This window comes from Micropterus salmoides, unplaced genomic scaffold (genome assembly GCF_014851395.1).
Source record: "Micropterus salmoides isolate LMB-PRFRI ecotype aquatic unplaced genomic scaffold, ASM1485139v1 Ms_hic_scaffold_15, whole genome shotgun sequence".
Taxonomy (NCBI): domain Eukaryota; kingdom Metazoa; phylum Chordata; class Actinopteri; order Centrarchiformes; family Centrarchidae; genus Micropterus; species Micropterus salmoides.
The window spans coordinates 18535779-18558830 of record NW_024040596.1 but is presented as its reverse complement, the minus strand read 5'-3'; the positions used below and the strand labels follow the sequence as shown (position 1 = coordinate 18558830).

General features: G+C 38.3%; 1 protein-coding gene across 1 annotated transcript; it reads right to left on the bottom strand.

Annotated features, from left to right (window-relative positions):
• Positions 1-13436: 13436 nt before the first annotated feature.
• jam2b (junctional adhesion molecule 2b) lies at positions 13437-21700 on the bottom strand. Its single transcript, XM_038720815.1, has 10 exons — positions 21548-21700; positions 18471-18536; positions 17726-17836; positions 17434-17583; positions 16397-16578; positions 16125-16233; positions 15924-16031; positions 14864-14882; positions 14734-14776; positions 13437-14598 (listed from the first exon to the last, which is right to left on the bottom strand). The coding sequence occupies exons 1-10, from the start codon at positions 21591-21593 to the stop codon at positions 14560-14562; spliced, it is 873 nt and encodes a 290-aa protein (XP_038576743.1). The 5' UTR covers positions 21594-21700; the 3' UTR covers positions 13437-14559.
• Positions 21701-23052: the final 1352 nt, after the last annotated feature.

The following is a 23052-nucleotide window of genomic DNA, read 5'->3' as shown; positions in this document are numbered from 1 at the left end:
TACATTAATCTACGGCAATAATCACTGCAAGGGATTCTGGGCGTGGGGACAAGGGCCACATTTATCCATAAATATTCTGTCTTCGCATCAAAGTTTTTCTAACGAACAAGAAAACAACACTGAATTCACTGATGAGTACCAATAACAACACAGAGAATATAGAAAGAGCTCGCGCTAAAAAGTGGAGGAAAAGTGGCACAACAGATACGTAGAGTCCGAAGCAGGCAGTGACAGTGGATGATAGATGCAGCGAGAAGGATATGACAGATGGAGAGAGGAGAAATGTAGAATGTCTGGTAACTTATACCCATACCCAACTTAGACCCATCTGAAATGAAAGGATGACAAATGACTTCCATTTACAGTGGGAGCAAGACTTCCTTCTGAATGGCTTCTCTGTGCGTCTGAACCTCTATGACTGTATCTTCTGTCCTCCCATGATCTCCATCCGTCCTTCTATCAATCCTTTTCAGCCTCTCTTTGACTTTTTTCCAATGTGTTATAGGACCACAACAGTAGTTTTACATTAACCCAGTAAGAACAAATGTGATTTACTTTGCATGACAAGCATTTTCCCAAAATAGACCATGTACAATCCAGACTTACATAATGTTTTTCATAAATTTGAGCATGGTATAAAATGGCATCTTTCAGAGACATGAAGCTTGAGATATTCAAAGAATCACAGTGAACATTTCACTGTCTTTATTTTCCTGTTATTTTCTCGTTACATTAAGGTTGCTTGTGAACAGTGAGAAAAGACTGGTGACTGATGTAAATGAAAAAAGGTACTTCCACATTTTGGGAAACATGCTTATTTGCTTTCTTGTTGAAAGTTTACTATGTCTTTGGTAAGCGCAGGGACTTCCTGGAGTCTTGTCATCTTAGTGAGGTTGCCAACAGGGGCGGAGGCTGACATTGTAAACATTTGGGGCTTTGCCCAAACCTAAGGGGGTCCAGTGGGATTTTGTTCCCATTTACGGCGGCAAGCACAGCATTTACTTTTCAAGCAGTTTGAGATAATAAAAAGCCTATCTGGCAAAAATAGGATCGTTGCCCCCCCCCCCCCCAAAAAACATCCTGTAAAGCCTACATCCTCTTTTGTATCTAATTATTCTCCCATTTCCTTTGTCATTGTGAAGCCATAACACAACAATCGTCATTTTCACTCCTGCCACTGTTAAAAAGAGAAGTGAAAAAACAGTAATATTCCGGCAGCTGGGGTGCCATAAAAATACAGTAATATAATAACAATACAGTTTGTAACTTGGATTTTAGCTAAAATATTGTGTAATTTTGGGGCTTTTAATGTTGTTGAAGGACATATACACCTATAAAATACCTATAAATATGGTCGAACACTGCTTTAATACAACTAATCAGGCTTAAAATTGCAGAAGAGTGCTGCTATTAGTTGAGTTTTATTATATAATTTTACATAAAAATCTTGTTTATGTAATCAATATTTAATGTAAAAAAAAATGATACAACACCCACAAAATACTATATTTTCCTTTTAGAAAATGTCAAAATACTGTTCTTAAACTGTTAATTTAAGATCATATTATGTGTAATTCGGCATTCCTACACATAAACCCAATGTGTCTCACATTGTATTAATTACCAAGCATTTTATTTGCACATTAAAATCGAAAAGAAATGTCCCCTCATTAGCTAACAGGACTAGTTTGCATTACTAACCTCAGCTCCTCTGTGGTAACCATCCTTTCCTCTGCTCCACTCTCTCACTTTCTGCCACTCGCTCTCTTGCTACACACAAATTAGCACTGTTCCTTGAAAGACCTAACTTACACTGCTTTTAAAATAGCCCTTGTCATGTACATGTCCTTTTAAGTATGAGGAGAGGAAGCTTGCAAGATTTGAGTGTTACCATGCTTGTGCATTGTGGGAGTGAAAATCATTAGCTGCCCATCGATATTAATGAAAGCAAAGAATCATCCCCTCACAAATATCACCTTGAAGTGTGGAATTTGCGACACAATGAAATAAATGATAATAACAATAATAAAAATGTGGAAGGGTAGTGGTTATCTACTCTGTCATTTTAGCAGCCAGGTAGCCACCTGACTTGAATTTTTCCCCAATTCTGTGGAGAGGCCCATAGACTAACACATTTCCAGAATTCAGTCACCATACCATTATTTAGGGAAACTTCCTGACAACTGGATTCAATTTGTTTTTGTTTTTTTGAGCAAATGCGTGATCAAAGTTTTCTTTTTTATCAATAGCTTAAAGTTTTGTAAAATACATCAACACAAACTGAATATGTACTCCCTTTTCAAGATAAGTTGGAGGCATGGAAAGTGCAGTGGATCTGGTGGCAGTGGTCAATGAGAAGCAAGTGCCTGCAGGAATTCCCTTTTGAAACTGATCACATGTCAATCATACTCAACCATAAGGTCTTATACACCTATAGCTAAGACTCTTCAATCGAAGTATCTGAAAAATGGCATTAACTTTAGTAAAAGGTCCAGTAAAAGGTTTTGACACCTGTCATTTCTGTATTTTACCACATTTGTTAATTTATGTATTTATCTAACTTGTAATCTAAGAATTATAATAAAAGTCAACATCTGTGAAATTGCAGTAATTATGGCTGTTTTCAATGATCTAATCTGTGTTTTGACAGTTTACTAATGTTTATAGTCATTATACACTGATTAAAATAACATTTATTCAATGTTTTTATTTTCCAAATATCCGTAATTAAAGGAGATATTTGTCAATTAATAAGCAAATCTATGTCAAAGTACAAAACATATGTTTGTTACTGTTAACTGTTGTACCAAGTTTTAGAAATGTTTTTACAGTATTAAACATAAATTAACATTTTTTTCTTTTAAATAAGAAAAATAATATTTGTGAAAATATGGTAAATTCCTGAAATTATATGGTTATTCACATCTAAAGGTTTTTGATGTTATTTTACATTAGATATGTACATTCACAGTTTATTTCTGTAATTTCTTTTAATATTTTCATGTATTTCAAAAATATAGGAAAAATCCGTGAAATAAAAAGGAATAAAACTGTAAAATAACAGGGTTTTTTACAGTGCAGTCCTAAAAAGAGGCAATTGTCTGATGTTATTATTTATAAGTTACATAACATATGTAGGGCAAGTATGTGTCATAAGCAGCATTGCTAATCTTGAAGCTTATTTGTATACTATGCTGGCATAAAATTCACAGAATAAATTTGTGTTGACAAATCTGCTACATCTGAATCCATCCCATAATAATCTGGGCTGCTCTAACCTGTATACTTTTGTTCAGATATGCTGCATTAAATACAGATATTATTGGGCAAAAGCCTTGATAACGTATTGTTGCTTACACATTTTGTTTTGGCGTAGGCCTGGTTTAGTCTGAGTGTCACTGCGGGCTTATGTTTTTAAACTTAATGGGTGATATTTATGACATTTCATATGGGTCCATATGAGTCGCAAAGTGATTGGAGAGTGATTAATAGATTACTTATTATTATTACATTATTACTTGGTACCAGGAGGAAATTTCCTCTTACTTATGATTATGTCTTTTTAATGCACATCGCCATATCTCTATTATTCTTCTCTTTCACGTGATATTCCTAATTTGATACAAATTCTACTAGCAAGTGAACTGCAGCTAATGTTAGCTAGCTAGCCAGTAATACATCTTAGGCTAGTCACCTTACCATCTCACTGCTACCAAGTGGGAACCTCCGAGTCTGAAAATTTAAGCCATGTGGAAGTAACTAAAACCTACATTCTGTCTAACAGTCAGCAGGGGGCGACTCCTCTGGTTGCAAAAAGAAGTCAAAAAATCAACATGGCGGCGGCCATATTGCCAAACTTGAAAAGCTTTGGCAGTCCAGAAACCACTGGGTGACATCACGGTGACAACGTCTACTTCTTTTATACAGTCCGTGACTGCTACAAGTGCTACAGCTGCTGATTCACACACCTGAAACACAATTCCCCGGCTGCTGCTGCTGCTGCTGCTGAACCACTTTCTGTGGATTGTGGATGAGGTTTTATAAAATTTTATTTCCATAGTCCTTAAGTTAGTTAGCTAGCTAGCTAGCAAGCTTGTTCATAGAGTTGGTTGACTAAAGTGAATAAAACAGACACACACAAGACGACAACCCCCTATGACAATGTTAGGCAGACCTATAGATGTCGATAGGCATTTTGGTACCATTGATATGCAGTATGAATTAAACAAATGAGATATAACCTGTTAATTAGTGAGTTTGAGAGGTGCTACAGTTCTGATTACCTGTGCACAAAGCCAGGCTATTCTGTCCACGCTTATTGTAGGATTGCTGTATGAAAGCAGCGGCAAGAATAAGCATATTTTACAAAATATGAAATTGTTCTTTAACCATATCCAATGTACACCTGTGTAGATCTTTGATAGACTTGTAGTTATTTAAAGTCATATGATAATAGACTGTATATGTGTTGATAGGTTAGACTTTTGTCTTTGTGGTCATTCTCAAAAGGAATTCTGTTGTAAGAGTAATCCATAAAGGTAAATTGCACTACAGAGTATACAGAACATACCAAATATGGAGTCTCCAAATCTTCAGAGTTTGGTAGTCTAACAATAATAAATGTATGTAAAAATGTGATGTCCACATTCTTTGCAAGGGTCTAATAATCAGAAATAGTACATTCGTTCTAAATGGTGAGGTCTACACTCATAAGGCTGTTGTTGTTGTTTGAGGGATAATCAAGAAAACAACCAATCAATGATCAATGTTTGCATTCCTTTCCACTCACTCAAAAACATAGCTTTTCAGCAACCAACCCTAAATTTTCTTTACCTCCATCTTTTTCAGCCTTCTTTGCTCTGACCTGCAGAGTGCACCTGCTCACTGAGACACAATGGAACCTTTATAACCTGAAGACACACTGTACACCCTATACTACTCTCACTGCCTCTTTTTCTCAGTATCATATCCTGTTATATTTCTGTAATATATTCACTCATGCAGTGATTGTGGTTCTGGAGGTTTCTGAATGAAATGTGGTCGCCGTTCATCAGCAGCTTGCAGACTTCACCATGCAGCAGATAACATCATGCACCCAGAGTCATATTCATTTTTTTTCTTCTCCGGATGAATAGCAGGCACAGCAAGAGGGAAAGAATGTAATTCCTCTGGGCAAACATACATTTTCTCTCTCTCCTTCCCTCCTGTAACATGGTTTGTAGCTATAACACACAGTTCTAATATCGTCCTTGTTTCAATGGATTTCTGCCTGCACAGAGGAATCATAAGCCTGGAAGTTCAATCAGCAGGAGATATGGGGGAAGAAAGGCACCAAATCTCACTGATATTACTGAACATAGTGTCAAATGCTCTGCTCAAGGGCTACCTATCTATTCTCTACCCGTATGCTCGTATATTATGAGGGGGGTTAAAGTCTACAAGCATGCATGACAAGCTGAAAATAATATTAAAAGCAGTGAACAAACCAGGGAGCACGAGCCCCACAAAAAGAATATAGAAATCTTAAGTCTCATATTGTATATGTAAGGTCAAGTAGTATTTTGACTTGAAAAAACAAAACACTTGATAAAGTAATGCATAGCTTGATTAATGCTAATGATTCTTGAAGAGCTAATGCATGAATAAATGCAGGCTGTTTCATAAGTTCTTCTTGCTCACCATGAAGAAATGTTCAGATTCTATGTGTTTATATGGTTAGTTAACACTTAATGGCTCATCGTTTAATGATTATTAACTCACAATTAGTCCATGCATTAATTTAATCAAATGTTTGAAAAAAAAGTATTTTTCTGGTATTGTTCTTATTAAGCTCATTGACTCCGAGCTGGTTAAGAATCCACAAGTGTGACACGGAAACAATCAGGGTAACTATCCAAGTATACAATATTTATTCCAAAAAACAAGCAAGGTTCAGAACTGGGAGATCAATCAAAAACAGGCTAACTCTACCGGCAGGGATCAGGCAGAGAATCAGAGTCCATGGGAATCAAACAGAGAATCAAAGTAGAGAAAATTAAGCCGAGGTTGGCCAGTTGTATATGGAATCAGGGAATAAGTGCTGGAAAGTCTAGTGGAGATAGACCGGTATATATGTTTTGGGACTAATGAGGGACATAAACTCTGTGACTTTATAATTTCCTAATTGTGAGCAACAATTTGTGATAGATTCTGCATTAAACCATCATTAGTACTTAGCATATGTTTTGTTCCCTTATTATAGTGTTACCAAAAAATCACAATAAATATAATGTTTTTACCAGTACTTTTGAGCCTTCTACTGTTTTCAAATGCAACCAGATAAGACTTTGTCGAATTTGTTACTATCCCTGGCTCTGTTATTCTGCCAAGGTCACTCTGGCTGATGGGAGGGCGGAGTGCCAGGAAGACAATACCGCTCACCGAGATAAGAGGTTGTAATCAGAGAGAGTGAAGCTATAATCAAACATAGACCTCTGGCTGAAAACAGACAAAGTGTGACAAAAGAAAAGAAAAAAACATAGTAAGGAATTTGATAAAAAAAATACATCTGAAGTAAAACCTTTAATCATACAGGGAGAAAGGGACAAAGGGAAAGTATATGGATGAGAAATTAAAAGAAAAACAGAGAGTACAGACAGAGTGGGAGAGGTGGACAGAAAACAGAGACAGAAGGCAGGATTGAGAATAGAGGGATGCACGGTGGTGGTATTTTTAACATGTTCTAATCAGGGCCAGAACATCAAACATGGCCTGTTGCAAAAACGCCCTCTCAGTTAATCAGAGCGAAGAAATACAGAGAGAAGTTGGTTGATGCCAGAACAATACTGTGGAAAGCCAGACCCAAATATGCTGTATAAAGAAGGGGATTTGGTGTGTACAGCATACGGAAATGAGGACAGAATTGAGTAAATTCTCCTCCTTACGTAAATCTTTTCCGCATGAAAGATTCTTTCTGTAGACTGCGGGTTTTAATAAGCTGAGGGGGGTGTTTTCCTCCATCCTGTCTTCAGCCAGTTCACTGGGCTGAGCAAGAAAAGAGGGAGGAGATGAGTTGTGTCTGAAGGCAGGGTGAGGATGGACTAAGGGAGGATAAAATCAGACTGTCTTCCTCATGTTTGTTTGCATTTTGGGGAACATTCTGCAGGGCACCAACTCATTCTGCTCTCTCACTCTTCACCCCATAATCAGACTATTTTAATTATTAGCTAAGACAATTATTCTAATCCAGGGGACAGTCAACTAAACCTGATGCTCTTTTCATTCACCATTTGGCTACAGCATATGGTAAATGTGTGTCCTACAAGGAAGTGCACAAATTACTTCATGTCGTTACAATTTCCTGGCAGGTCCTGTGTTAGAATTACAGGATTGTTTTGAAAATGTGTCCAGGAGAATATTGGCCTCTGCCTGTTTTCTGTCAGGACAAGATTGTTTCCTGCTCCTTTTTATGGCATTGATAAATATTCATCTCTCTGATGCCTGTGTCCTGCTGCAGTGCAGTGTGTGACAGAGCTGAGTTGTGAGGGATAATGATGAGCTGTGGGTCTGAGGATGCTCAAATCACACAGCAATCAGGCCTCATCATGGCTCCTTTGGCCAGACGATCTGTGCAGGCTTCACACTCAGGTACATCTCACTTCCTTTTTTAACAGGACATGACTTTACCCAGCCATTAGCTGGGTAAAGTCATGCCTTGTGATATTTTCTAAGGTCTGCTCAAGGGATGGAAAGTCTAATCTAATACAGAAGTGTTAAGTAGCATCCAGAAAGTGGTGGGACAGTGCAGCAGCTTGTATGCAGTAACACACTTCCAGTCTGTGAAATCAGATGGGAGTGGGATTGTGAAAGCCTTTAAATGTGTCTTGGGGGCTGGATAGTGGAGGTTATTATCCAAAGAGTCATGACAGGAATTCAATAACGGGCTTTTGTCCTGTGAAATTTCACTCTTCCCATAAGGATCCTTCTGTTTCTGCCTTCCTTTCCACTCCTTCTTCTCTCTCTCTCTCTCTCTCTCTCTCTCTCTCTCTCTCTCTATCCCTCTGCTCCTCTGGGGGGAATGAGTTAAAAGCATAATACTGGGAGTACTTGAGTGCTGAGGATTCCTCTTGAATGCTAAACAGTCTTATCAAATAGCACGCTGCAGCACAGGATCTTAGGTACTGATGGGCAGTGAGAAGCAGAGCAGACATCTGACAAGTCTGCATATTTTATGCAATACATGTTCCATTTAAATCCAACCAAAGATTGACTTGGTTATACTTTTGGTGTCAGGATATTCAAAATAATAATAATAATTAAATGTATTCTCCACTATGCATTTGAGGCAACACTGCAGAATATAGAGAAGATTTTTGCAAGCAAATTCTTTAAAATGTAAACCTGCTTTAAGATATTTTCACGTTAACATTAAATTAAGTGACTGTACTGATAAAATGCGACTCATAGAGCTTAAACCTACAGAAATCTGCAGCTCTGCAAAGCTTTTAGCAGTGGTTCTCTGGTTGCACATAAATTGACTTATTCTTCTGCCTGGCAACATAAAGGTCACATAGGATGTAAATCAGTAGTTAGATTATTACACTGAACTGCCATTTCATTTCACTTCATTCATTATCGTTAAATCACAGAACAACTGTAAGAGGCAATTCTGAGGCCTGGAGCCAGGTTAGTGCAGCAAAATCATGTAACACAATTAGATACTGGACTGATAAATGTATATCAGATCTCAGTATTCATGTGTTTGTTTTGCAACCTTTCTGCTCCTTAGGGGTTAAAACCAGCTTCTTACAGCTTTAAACAGGTTTGTGAATTTGATTGCATTAACTTCAATGTATCAATAATGAAAAGTATCAGCAATGTGTAAATGACAAAATGCACATCATAATTATACATGGTGCATGAATGATTTCCCTGGCATCAGTGGTAGACCTGAAATGATTAGTTGGTTTGTTGATCAATTAGCTGATCATGATTCCAGCCTCTGACGTGTTAATATTTGATTGTTTCATTAGTCTTTATCATATTAAACTGAATTTCTTTGGAGTTTGGACTGTTGGTTGTAGATTAATTGAGAAAAAACAACTGCTCAATTGAAAATAATCATTAGTTGCACCTCTAGTCAATAGTGCCCTCAATTTCTCTCAGAGACTTGTGTAAGTTTAAACATCTTTTGATTTGGGGTTCTGATAAAAATCGGATCCGTTGTCTGATCCGTTTTTAGATTTCTTAAGCAATTTGTTAATTACGCTATGTTTTTTCATACAACTAGCTACTTGGCATTCAGGACATAGACTCGTATAATGCTTTGAAATTACACACACACACACACACACACACACACACACACACACACAGACAAACATTTCATCTGTACAACACTCTGCCTACATTGTTCCTATTTGAGCTCCAGAAGCACAGAGCTGCTGTGGGAGTTTATGCCCTGAATGATTGCTTGTGCAGGAGGTCAGGATGCTGTGTGTGTGTGTGTGTGTGTGTGTGTGTGTGTGTGTGTGTGTGTGTGTGTGTGTGTGTGTGTGTGTGTGTGTGTGTGTGTGTGTGTGTGTGTGTGTGTGTGTGTGTGTGTGTGTGTGTGTGTGTGTGTGTGTGTGTGTGTGTGTGTGTGTGTGTGTGTGTGTGTGTGTGTGTGTGTGTGTGTGTGTGTGTAGTGGCAAGACCATTTCCATCCTCCAACTATTGTAATTACACATAACAGTCTTGTTAGGGAACGATGCTAAATAACAGATAGACAGAAAACAGAGAACACAAATAGCAAACTTCTCTCTGCTGCCTGTCTCGGCTTCACGCACAAGCACACATACACACACTCTGCAATACTCTGAGCATTGTAAGAGAACCTCAGTGTAAAGATTTAATGAAACTGCCGGGTTGTCATCTGGTGGGGTTTAAATGTTTAAATGTTGCTATTTCTTACTGCTACAGTGGGAAGAGAGAGTTTCCTGTGGTAATCCCTGTGTCATTGGTCTTCTTCCTGCTCATTTGCCACAACAGTTTCCCCAAAGCATAAATACATCAATGTCTGTATGATGTAAGCTTTGCACAACCCAGGAGCTGCTAATGCTGTACAAACGTGCAAATATTTTTTTCCAGAAAAGGGGAAAAAAACAACTTAATCTCAGTGTTGCCATATGGGAAAGGCTCCGGTGCTGCGAATGTTGTACCAGGATGCAGAGGAAGGAGATGTCTTGGTGGAAACCTGGTTTGAGGTTTAATTTAACATCTAAGAAAACAGTGGTACTGACATAGATTTCATTTGACAGCCACCGCCTACTCACACACACTCTCTCTCTCTCTCTCTCTCTCTCTCACTTATTTTCACACTCTCTCTCCTCTGTCGCTATCTGAAAAATGTGATGTAACAGCCCTCTTGAGCTGTAATCCAGGGTGAGCATGCATAAAGAAGGTGTGTTCAGATGGTCAAAGGCAACCACAAAAAAATGACTGTAGCTGGCAGTCGAGCAGTGCGATTAACCAGGATGCGTGTGTGCGTGTGGTTGGAGCTACATCATTTGGTTATTTCCAGTATCAGACGTCATCTATTCCATGGAGCTCTTTGTCTCTGTATGCTGACACAACCATTGCAAAATACCATCAGGAAGTCAAGTTTGCTGATCAGCATGTGATACATTATTTCCTCTTAAATTTTGCAATCTAAATAGGCTGAGGGAAAATCCAACACTGTGTCTACAACTAGTCCTCCAACCTAAACAACACTGGTCATTTTAACCAACCATTTCCTTTACTGTCAGTACAGTCCACTATCATCATCAGGATTTCGCTGGAAAGTCACTAATAACACTTACTCTGGTAATTTACTTGCGTATAATTTTTAAGTAGTTGTATTTTACTTGAGTATTTCCAATGTGTGATACTTTACTTGATGCTACTACTACTGAAAAGGTTTTAGGCAAAATAATAGAAAATACCTGTGGGGGTGGATCCTGGCTGTGCACTGTGCAGCGTCTCTGAGCTACACTAACTGTTTAGAATAGACTTTATTTTTATCACATGAATAATAATAATTCATTAATGTAATAGATTGAACATTCTTCATACTTTTGATACTTCATAAGTACTTGTTTATGGGCGTGTGTACAGTAAGTAGAATATTTGATAATGTTACTTTGACAAAAGTAAAGCAGAAGAGTACTGTATGCACTTCGGCACAATTAAACAATATGTTTAGTTTACAACAGGTATACATAAGAGTGTTTAATACACTTCTGCTTTACACAGAACACCAGAGCAAACAGGACATTAGCCAACAGAATGCAAAAATACAGTAGAGGTGAATACAGTAATACTGTGGAGGGGGCAAAACTGTCTCTTTTGGTGGGCTTGCCCCCTCTGTGCCTCCCCATGGTAGTGACACTGGTGTGTTTGCTATTTTCTAGTGTTGTCCAAGTGTCAAGTTACAATTTACTTTACACCCTATACAATGAACAAGAAGTAATGTAGTATACAGCTGAGGGTCACTGTGTGAGAGCTACTATCATGCAATGCACCAGAGGGAAAAAAAAATTTTCTGCGCAATGCATGAAAGACATGACCCGATAATCTTCCCATAGGTTTGTTTTTCATTTTGCTAACTACATATTATATAGTGAGTGAGGGAATAACTCCCAAAAACATGCTATAAATTCAAAAAGCATTGCCATTATGCAAAAAATACAGTACCCATTGAGGGTACAATTTTCACACACAAGTGACAGACTGTGGAACAACATTTGCATATTTTAGTGCTCGGCTAATGTTCTTTTTTTTTTTTTTGCAGGCCGAGTGGTTGATCAGAAAGGTTTCGGCTACATAACGGCCATATGAGTGGATCAATATGAGCCACTTAATGTAATCATTTGCGAAGGTTATTATGACCATGTACAAGAATAGATCCCTGTTACTGGTTCCTGACACTGTCTCTATTGTAGCAGTTACAGATCATGCACACACCAGATATAAAGATATCCAAAATGTGTAGTTATTAACGTGAACATAAGTCAAATATTTAAATCATGATGCATTGTCTTTAAAATCACATGAAAGTGAAGCTTCAGGAAATCAGTGCTTTACAGAACGTTAAATTTATGGGCAGCACAAGAAGTAGAACAGCCAGTACAAAAGGAGTAGAACAATAGTGCTACTGTTCAGGTACACAAAAGATGGCATCATGTAGCCCAGGCCTGCAGTCTGTGCTGGTGTGAAAAGATACAGTCAGTGCTGTGGTGCCATCTTGTGATCAAAAGAAAAATGTTGATCACAGCCTATGAAACTGTTGTCTGGTCAAAGGAAGTAGACTGTGTGTACATCCAAGAATCTGCTTGACAGAAAGAAATAGTAAAATTGAAACCAAGGCAAAATCATCATCATCTAATAAAGTTTATCTTGTCCAACATGGCCACCTGTAACTGATTCTGTACACTTGCTACTACAGTACTACATTAATACTTCACTGTAGCTTGTTCACAATGTCCAGTAATAAGTAGTGGTGCAAAGTACAAATTTGAAGCTATACTTCTACTCATTTTGGAAGGAAATATTGTACTTTTTACTCCACAATATTTTTGACAATTTAAACTAGGCTAACTAGTTACTTTACATATTTAGATTATTAAGATAAAACATTAATCATATAAGAAATTATGAAATATTATTATGGATTAAGATACCCCGCAATAGCCTAAAATGTATAATTCAGTTATATATTATTTGGAAATGGGCCATTCTGCATGAGTGCTTTTACTTTTAGTACTCTAAGTAGGCTATCTATATATGTATTTTTACTTAAGAAAGATTTATGCAGGACTTATATTTTTACACTGTGGTATTTCTACTTATACTTAAGGAAATATCTCTAAGTACTTCTTCCATCGCTGGTGATGGCACCAGTTTATTACTTTGTACAGAACATGTTTCCTATAAATACATAGGAACTATCTTTTGGCACATAGCAATTGTTTGTCCTTTGGAGGGAAAAGAGTGACGACATTGTGAAAATGTTAAACCAACTATACAAAAATTACGAACTTTTTAAATAAATGTAATACAAATAAGTGAGTTAGACTCTGAGAGTGTACAGCCAATGCTAACAGTTCTATGAGGATATAACTAATATATGAATGTATTATCTCATAATACACCCATGGCTCATGTTGACAATGCTAACATCCAGATGTTTACAGTGTTTATTATCGTAGTTTCACGTTTGTTTGGATCCTAACATTTGCTAATTAGCACAGAACCCAAAACCCAAAGCAGAGTTAAGTCCAATGGGGATGTCATTAGTTTTGTAGCTAGGTACAGGGGCGTAGGACTGAGTATACAGGGCCCTCATGTAAGGAGGGCCCACAAAGATATTACAACAAATAGCCGTGGATGCTTATGTACGGGGTGCACCTAGCTAGGCATTTAGTCCTAAACCAAAATATTGGACACATTAAAAAGTTTATTACAGTTCATCCTGAGGGAAACATGGACATCCATACAAAATGTCATAGTAGTCCATTAAATAGTTGTTAACATATTTCAGCCATGTTGCTAGCCTGGCTACAAAATGTTGTGATCCATTGTAAAATATATCTTTTGGAAGATTGTTTAAATACATATAGATGCATTTACACACGACATTGATCAATACCTCCAATAAGCCAATAAACCCTGCAGGTTGATTTCCAATGTGCTAAAAAAAAAAAAGCTTCTTTCTTTATTGATCAAGAGACAGACTTGTCAACCAAAATTTTTTTTAATTTTATTTAACCTTTATTTAACCAGGCAAGCCGATTGAGAACAATTTCTCATTTACAATGGCAACCTGATCAAGAATCAAGGATTTTAAAAGCTTCCAGAGCACCATTCAGTGTGTGCAGACACCTGTTCTTTTGTCGCTCAGTTCACATTATTTGAATTTATACAGGCGAAGAACAACTATAAGATCAACGCACAAACTTGTTTTTAAAAAATATTTAAAAATGACAAAGAGAAAAAATACCTATATAAAAGAATATCTAGCTGCATCTAAATATAAATGAAAGGCAATAACAAGGATACACTTTATACAATATTTGCCATAATCAGTGTGGATGAATAACACTTAATTGTCTATAGGTGGCACAAGAGAGCTAAAACCTAAAGTGAAGCGGTGGACTTGACCCCTTGAGTCTGGGAGGAGTTTTTAAAAAAGTTGTTAAAAAAAAATTTTTTTAACATCTTGACACACTCAAGTATTATATGATAACGCAACATTTTGGCATTGGAAAGAGCCGAGTTAAACCTTGAATTTACAGCCAAGTATGTAATTTTGTAGAATATTTGATAATAGGAACCATCTTGCAAACTGTCAACACTTTCAATTGTTTAGAAAGCAACAAGGTTTTTGCAAAATCTTGATTAACGCTTTGTTTTTGAAGATCTGTCTGTCTGTGTCCGTCCCAGAAGGCATTGAGCAGCTGTCCAAAAGCAAGGCATCGGTTGAGGAACTTTCCAGTCTGTTGCGCAGTACGTTTACACTACGTTTGGGTGGTTTGAAGTCAAAGTGAGAGTGTTTCACCCTCAGATCATGAAGGACTGAGTTTGTTTGTAGTGCTTGAGCTGTAGAGAGCAGAGAGACATAAATGAATCATTTCCTGCAATTACCTAGGGACCAGTGTTATCAGCAACTTCTTAACAGAATTGGCAGTGTGCAAAATAAGCCCTGACACGATAACAATCCCTCTGATAACTCACATTGCGGATGGGAGGAGGAGGAGGAGGGTTGTAGGACTTGGTGCTGAAAGACAAAGGGTGGCAGTTCAGTCTGAGCTCATTACTGGTCAATAACACACAGCTACACGAGTCTGAAAAGTGAAACCCTCACCTTTTTGTTTTCTTATCCTCTGTTCAAAGAAACAACAAAGAAGAAAAGGTTAATATTAAATGTATTTCAATATCATTACCATACTTGCCAAAGAAGCTGGACATTTGTGGGTTGGCCATGGTGGACAGTATTTAGTATTAGCATAAAGTAGTAGTATTTACTCAGCTATGCATTAAGAGTCACGTTTCTGTCCACCTGACAAATGTAAGTCCAATATTCTCTCTCTTTAATATCTGTCTCTGTAGCTGCTAAATGCTCCACTATGTTCACAAGCTAGTCGCTAACTTTATCTGTCTGCTGTTTGGTGCTGGGAAGGTAATGTACAGTGGGTTTTTAGACCTTTTTCAAAACTGCCTGTTGCGGTTGGAAACAAAGCTGATAAAAGCAGTTAGACTGAAGCAAAACGGTAGGATAGTAATAGACACCTTTAGACACATTGCCAGCACATTTTGCAGATGACACTTTTACTTCAGCAATATTTTTAATGTTAAGACCTTTACTTGCTCACTTAATCACGGTTTTATATTTTAGACTTTTGCACTGAAGATTACAATTCAGTCAAATACATAAGCCACTGCTTTCACTGAGAAATAAATATAGGCTAGTTGAAAAATCTAGCAAGTTTACTGTCTGTGAAGATTCTCAGTCATCCAGGTTATAGTTATCCAAAGGTGGTTTAAGTCAAGGGCAGGTTTACTGGTTACTAATGACGTGACCGTAATCCTCAAAGGCAATTATATCACACAGATTAAAAAATATTCCCTCTGGTGTAAAATGAGTTTAAATTTTAACTTTGTTTCACAAAATGCCACTTCGTTCCTTGACCCAAACAAAGATGGGAGAGGTAGTAATCTGATCTGGTTGCCTTATTTGTCAGGATCTATGAATTGATTTTTAAACTTTATTTCTCTGAATCAAATGTTTTCATTAATGCAAACGTCTCAGATGTAAAATCAATAACTGCATGACAGGCACAAACTGGGCCCTCTCTCTCTCTTTCTCACATGCACACATTCAAACAGCCACACACACATACACAGAGCTTCACTACACTACTCACTCTTGCAGCAGCCTCGGCGTAGGCAGACACACACACAGATGCAGCAGAAAAGGACGAGCGCCAGTAAACCTGCAGCACCTGCTATCAAAATCGTCATATTCAAAGGATCTAGAAGGAGGGGAAAGAGAGTGTTTCCTCAGTCTTTGGTGAGTGGAACATGACATCTAAACTACAAGGAGGAGTTGAACCAAAACCACTTACATTCAATAACTTTGAGATGTTGGGCCACACAGCTCTTAGGCGCCCCCGCACTGTTGGAGGACTCACAGCGGTACATCCCTGCATCTGTTTTGGACACACTCTTAAACTTCTGCTCCAGATAAAGAAAAGGGGAGAGTTGAATTGAAGATAGCAGCAACAGATATGTGGTGGTGCATACTGTATGTGCATGACTGTGTTTATGCACTCCTGGGTGCATTTCAGCATGTGTGCCTGTTGTACATGAGTATTTGCATATTTTAGTGTGTACTCACCAATGTGCCCTTGTTTGTGTCAACGCTGTATGGAGAATCTGCAGTGGCCATTAGAGCCTTGTTGTCTTTGTACCAGCGGTAGGTGGCAGGAGGCACACTGAGTTTGTCCTTACAGAGGAGCTCCAGGCCTGAGCCCACAAACACAGAGCTCGGCACCTCGCAGGACGGCACATGAGGGGGAACTAAGGAGGCAGAGAGGTTAGAGAGACTTCAATTAAATGTGATATGGGTGACAAGTTAACCCCTTCCAACTGCACTTGAGAAGCTGGAAGCTATCAGAGAAATATTCATAGTAGCAGGTGTGTTTCCAAAGAATGTGGATGAGGTGTTATTTATTAATTTAATTCCTTCTCCTCTTGGTCTAACAACCCTCGTAAGGGAGGTGTGTGTGGAGGTGAACAGTCCTTTACAGCGCCGTGTATCTCTCTACAGGATTTACAATTTGATTGATTTTTTGTTGTGGTACTACAGAATCTCCCCACTACCTTGTGTTCTTTTGTTCCCTGCTTCCCTGTGTTTTCTGTCTGTCCTCCCTGTCTGTGTTTGTCTGGGCGTGGCTACACTCTCTGGCTCCAGCGGCGCACCTGGTCCTCATTCCACTAATCAAGCTCCTGCAGTATTTCAACCCAGTCCTCCTCACATTCTTTGTCAGATTGTCAGTTAACCACATGTGGATCGCGCTACCTCTGGGAACTCTGAACCTCCGTGTTCTCCATTCTGCCCTGTTGGAACCTACCACCCAGTCTTCCGTTGGGAATAAAACCCTTTGTTACCCCTTCGAACTGTTCCGAGTCTGCCTTTGAGTCCTTAAGTTCTTGTATTATGACATTTTTATCTCATAACTAAATCCTGCCCACATATAACATTGAAGCCCTTTGAGTAAAGTGAGAGAGAAAACAATTCTTGTGATCCATTTTCTGAAGTGTTCTCTCGTTGTGTTTATGACTTAAGAAATCTGGGGAAAAAAAGGTTTTGCCAAGATCACATAGGATCATATGTACATATTCACAAAAACACATGCTGGTTTCCCGTCATACCGAGGACATTGAGGGTTACGGTAGCCTCGCCGAGGTTGACGTGGTCCTCGCTGGCAGTCAACTCGCAGCGGTATTCCCCCGAGTCTTTCTGAGTAACAGAGTGTATTGTCAGCGTCGCTCCCTCTATCTTTGCACGTCCTGCGTAAGACCCTGTAGAGGAAGGTAATGGAAAGGATGGGCAACTAAGTGCTAAAAAAATAAATATATCAGAGGTAATAATGAAAAGGTGATGGAAAGAAAGACTTGGAGAAGTCAAAGGCAGCAGATACAGTGAAGGTTTGTCGTCACTCACCAGTAAATTTGCCATTGAAGTACACAAATGTCACCCCCTTTCCTTTCTTCTTCCACTCGATTCGAGGGCTCTGATCTTTCTCTGTCCTGAACTCACAGGCGAGCACAGCATCTGGAAGGACAAAAAACAGACCAGCAAAATAAGGAATCAATCCACAGTAAATATTTCTTTGGCCTTGTTTGAAATTGCAGGTCATTTTCCCATTACTTGTTGCTTACTGTGTTGCTTTTTTGTCACAACTGTGTGCTTATGAAATCTGGTGACACTGGGTGTGTTGATAAGGTTTAAAGGACAGTTCTACCGTTCAGTGACAGCTGTTTTTGCTCATTTCCCAATTTGTTTTTAAAATGAAAGGCGATATCTGCCGTTTTCCCGTTATCTTAATTTCCCATGAATTATTCTGAAATACAAGTTGTACATTTAAGGTGGAATCATGGAAATTATGTATGTATTTTGAAAACTGTGTCATCTGATATTCAGATCAGATGCACCTATGTTTTTTTGTTATTTAAAAAATAAGTCATCAGAAGTGGTTTTTCATTCATTTGGAATTGAATGGCTAACTATATGGTGGTGTGTGTCATATGGTTTATATTTGGGAAGGGGGGGCGTGTTTGAACTAAGAGGTGGTGTAAAGTTGTTGTTTAATCAAAGCGAATCAACAAAACTTTAAAGATAAGACAAATGTCTAAAACGACTTAAAGACTAATAAATTCTATTCAAAAAAGCAGCAGTGCAGTCTTACCTGTGTGCTCGTGGACCTCCACTTTGGGTTTACTGCTGCTTACTGTCACTGACAGACTGACAGGACCTGCGGGGGTGAGAGGGGTGGGAGGACAGTCAGGTCACAATTTACAAAACTCTAACTTCTAATTGCTCACATTATTGACAAGAACAAGTCACATCTCGTTAGATGTAAAATGCTAAATACCGTATATCTGTGGTATTAGAACGAGGGCATGTTGGGGCTTTTCTAGCCTCCAGTGCAATCAGAGCGACCAGAAGCCCAAACAGGATAAAAAGCTGATGAGAATGAGTCAAAGCCTACAGATACCTCTCACGATCCTAATTAATTCATTCATCCAAATTAATTAATTTCCCACATCTGCGCGCGCGCACACACACACACATACAGAGTGTGTATAACATCTTGGTGGTGCCAGGAGCGGTGGTGTGGAGGAATGCAGGTGATGGATGACTCTCTGACAAGCTGCCTTAATCCCGCCTGATAACCTCTTTTACTTATCTGTCCCTTCAGCAAGCACACACACACACACACACACACACACACACACACACACACACACACACACACAAACTCAGAACAGCCTACTTTCCCACACAAAAATGCACAAAAGTATTCAAACACTGTACGTACAAATGTAAAACATTTTGAAAGTGATAACCAGCCCAAACTCTTTTTGAGTATCAAAATAGGTTTAATGCTGGCTGTAAAATGTCTATACCTTCCTTCACAAAGAACCTTGACGTGATGGATTTCAATGACACCTTCTCACAGCAGTTAAAAAGCTTCAAGGAGGGTGATAGTGGGGCAAAGCAGCCTTCCTTGCAGACTACTGCAGATATTGTAACATTTCTATTGATGTTATACAGCTTTTTGTGTTGTGAAATCTTAAATTTCCCATAAATCCATTGTAACTAACCTTCATTCAAGCTGTTCTCAGCTGTTATTCCATATGAAGGTAAACTACCTTCAACTATTAACAAGACAATAAGGAGCAAATGATAAGTAACAACATAAATTCTCACTGCAGAATCTCTTAAGGAGCTTTTATGTGAGAAATATTAATGTCTGCATCTTGTTTGGTATTATATTATTAAGGGAACATTCGGGAGAGAGTGTGTGTGTGTGTGTGTGTGTGTGTGTGTGTGTGTGTGTGTGTGTGTGTGTGTGTGTGTGTGTGTGTGTGTGTGTGTGCGTGTGTGTGTGTGTGTGTGTGTGTGTGTGTGTGTGTGTGTGTGTGTGTGTGTGGCGCACACATGCATGGAAAGCTTTTCTTAAGCAGACAAAGCAGATCTTTGTGACAGTAACCCTATGCGTCTCAGCTGGCACAACACACACACACACACACATAAACACGTACACATATCTGTATTACACTCTTGTAAGGCTCTACACTGACTGAAATCTTTAACCATAACCCTCTGCATCTGCTGTATGTAAACAGGAAACATTTGTGAACATACATGCAGTGTATTTTAAAATGAAAACAATAGATGTCTAGTTCATGTTATAAACTTACAGCATGATGTGTCCATAATAATTGGTGTTATAAACAGAATGGATCTGAAATGCCATTATTATTTTGATCATATTTTCATTATAGCAAATCAATTAAAATGCATAGTTTTAGTGTTTTAAAGTATCACAAAGTGCTCAAATTCAATATGACCAATCATGTCATGGTATTACCATGTTGCTTACCACTGGACACTAATGAAAAATGTATTTTTCCCAAAATATTCCAAACACATTTATCTACCAGCCTTGTCCAAACTGAGGATCAGTTAGGACAAGGCTGGTAGATAAATGTGTTTAATCTCTGTGAGGACATTTGGTCCTCATGAGTAAATACAGTAAAGATCAAAACACACACACACACACACACGTCAGAGATGCAATTATCAACATAAAGCACATTGATTTGAAAGCAGCCTCTGCGCTGTAAAAATCCCACGGCAACTTCAAATAACTCGTTCTAGATAGTAAGTGCAAGTTTTCATCTCTGTCCAGTTAGCAACAGGGTCAGTTGGAGGCTATCTTCAAACTGAAATGGAGGGATCTCAGAGTCCTGTGTCTCATCAGCCTGTGGATCTCTGGTTCAAACGGCATCAGAGTGGATTCAGTGTAAACATGAAGCCCAGCCACAACCACTCCCTGCACAATCTCAGCCCCTGCATTCCCTGAACATGTCACACCTCCTCTCCTAAGTGTGGGCTTAACATGCAGCAACTCAATCCCATAAACTAATGATCAATGAAACATTATAATGAACTAATCAGTCTGCTTCATGTTAAAAGCATAAGGTTCACATGAGTTATAAATCTCACCTAATCTGGTGCACCAAGCAGCCACTTAAAAACATGCATCAAGTCAAAAATCATATCACTATCCTGCATTTCTGAGAGACTGTCCAGAAATGATGAGGAAAAAGGGGTCAAAAAAGGGGTAGGGTTCTTTCTTATTTCTTTTTGTTAGGGGGAAAAAAAGAAAATTTAGCTTTAGTCTTAACTTGAATCATATAATCTTAAATGTTTATTTTTTTCTCATCCCAGATTTATATTTTATTGAAATTTTCCCTTGCATATTTAAATGTTAAAATCAATGAAAATGTATATTCTATTAACATATTATTATTGTTGTTGTACACCAGCGTAAATTATTTATCTTTATTAATGGTGACCTGAGGTGTGGACAGTCTTGCTTTTTTTTAACTGAAACATAAGGTTTTAATACAGTCTCTATCTCCTTTGGTATATAGTATTGACCTTTTTTCTGTTTCTTGGATGCACAGTTTTAGAAACTTTCCCATTTTTTCTTAAATTAAAAGTTTTACTGAAATAAATCAGCATTTTAAGTGAAATAAAATATCGGAGACAATAGAATTCCTTGGGGAACATTATACGAATATCCTATTAAAAACACACTAGACTGTGGAAATATTGGCTCGAAGTTACCCCCGCACTTCTTCCTCTTAACAATAATATTATGGCGTGTTTAACCCTATCATAGCATCCTCTTTCGTCAATACTAACTTTAGCAAATTGTTTAATAAAGTTTCTAAACCAGAAAAAACTCACTGTGCAGTAAAGTGATGAGAAGAGACAACATCCTCGCGGTGTTCATGTTTAGTCACGTTGGGTTCAGATCCGTACTGTGGGTGTCTGGATGAGATTAGTTTTAAGCTACACCAAACTTTCTGCAGCCTCTACAAGTTTCAGCGGCAGCACGCGCGCGCCCTCATGCATCCTGGACAACTGACGGGGAGCGCGCGCAGGCGGGAGAGCTACAGTTGTCTTGAGGCTGAACTTCAGGGAGATCACTACCCCCTCAGCAGGCAGAGTAGGCTATGCAGGGAAAAACATGAGTCTGTTCTTTGTTGTATTTTAATGCCTTGGTTTGTATGTTTTCTTTTTAAACTTAATGGGTTTACTACTGTGTGTTTTATTTTTCTGCCTTTGTGGAGCACTTTGTAACGTGGATTTTGATAGCATTAAACCAGGGGTGGAAATTAACTTAACTTAATTATATTCCCACTTGCATCTTCAAGTTTCTACATCCACATCAAATTGGGCCACGTTGGCATCCAAATTATTTGTGACTTTACAAATCATGCTCGTAGGCCCACCCCTTAAAATAAGATTATCAATGAGCACAGAGAAAGTTTCCACTTTCACTAGATGCATAAGTAGACAGCCTTCTTAGTGTCAAACACTGCACCTCATTCTGCACAGTGAAGCTTAAACATTAGAACTGTAGGAAGAAGAAGAAAAATATATTTTTGAGTTTTTAACTGTTTTGATTTACTCTCACCGCTCTCCTCACTTTTCTGCGCAGATGGCAGCTGTTTTCAGCAACAACAAAAAAAACTTATTCAACACATCTCTCATCCAAAGGTATCAAATACTGACCCTTTGAAAAAACGTTGGTATTTGACACACAAGGTACTCTTCCACGCCTTTTTAATATTTGAATATGCAGGTTGGTTAGGTTAAGGCACTAAAACTACTTGATAGGTTTGGGACAAACAAATTTGGTTGAAATAAGTACATTAAATTATTTCAATGGGTTACATTGGAATTACTTGAAAGCCCAGCGCGTCTCATAAGGGTACCTTGTGTGTCAAATACTGATGCTTTGTCAGGCTTTCCCAAAGCGTCAATATTTGACACCCTAGAATGAGACCAGGCTGGAATATTCGACTTACATTCATCAGGTGGACGCAAACCAGACTGCAAATTAGTGATAATGTTGCTCTGTAACTGCTGGATGTGTAATTTGTTTGCTATATCAACTTAAAAGGTGATGATATGTAGATAAATGTTGTGTTCACAACGAGTGGCCAAAAGATCAGTTATTGCAGGTTTAAGTACAATTTTGAGGTACTTGTACTTTACTTGAGTAGTTCCATTTTAAGTGTCTTCATACTTCTACTCCACCACTGTCAGATCACTAATCTGACAGCTACTTTGCAGATAAATATTTTACCCAAAAAACATCATCAAAATATTATATGACACATTTTTCTCCTTGTTCAGAAATCTACAAAGAAAATTAGTCGGCCTTTTAGGAACAAATGAATACT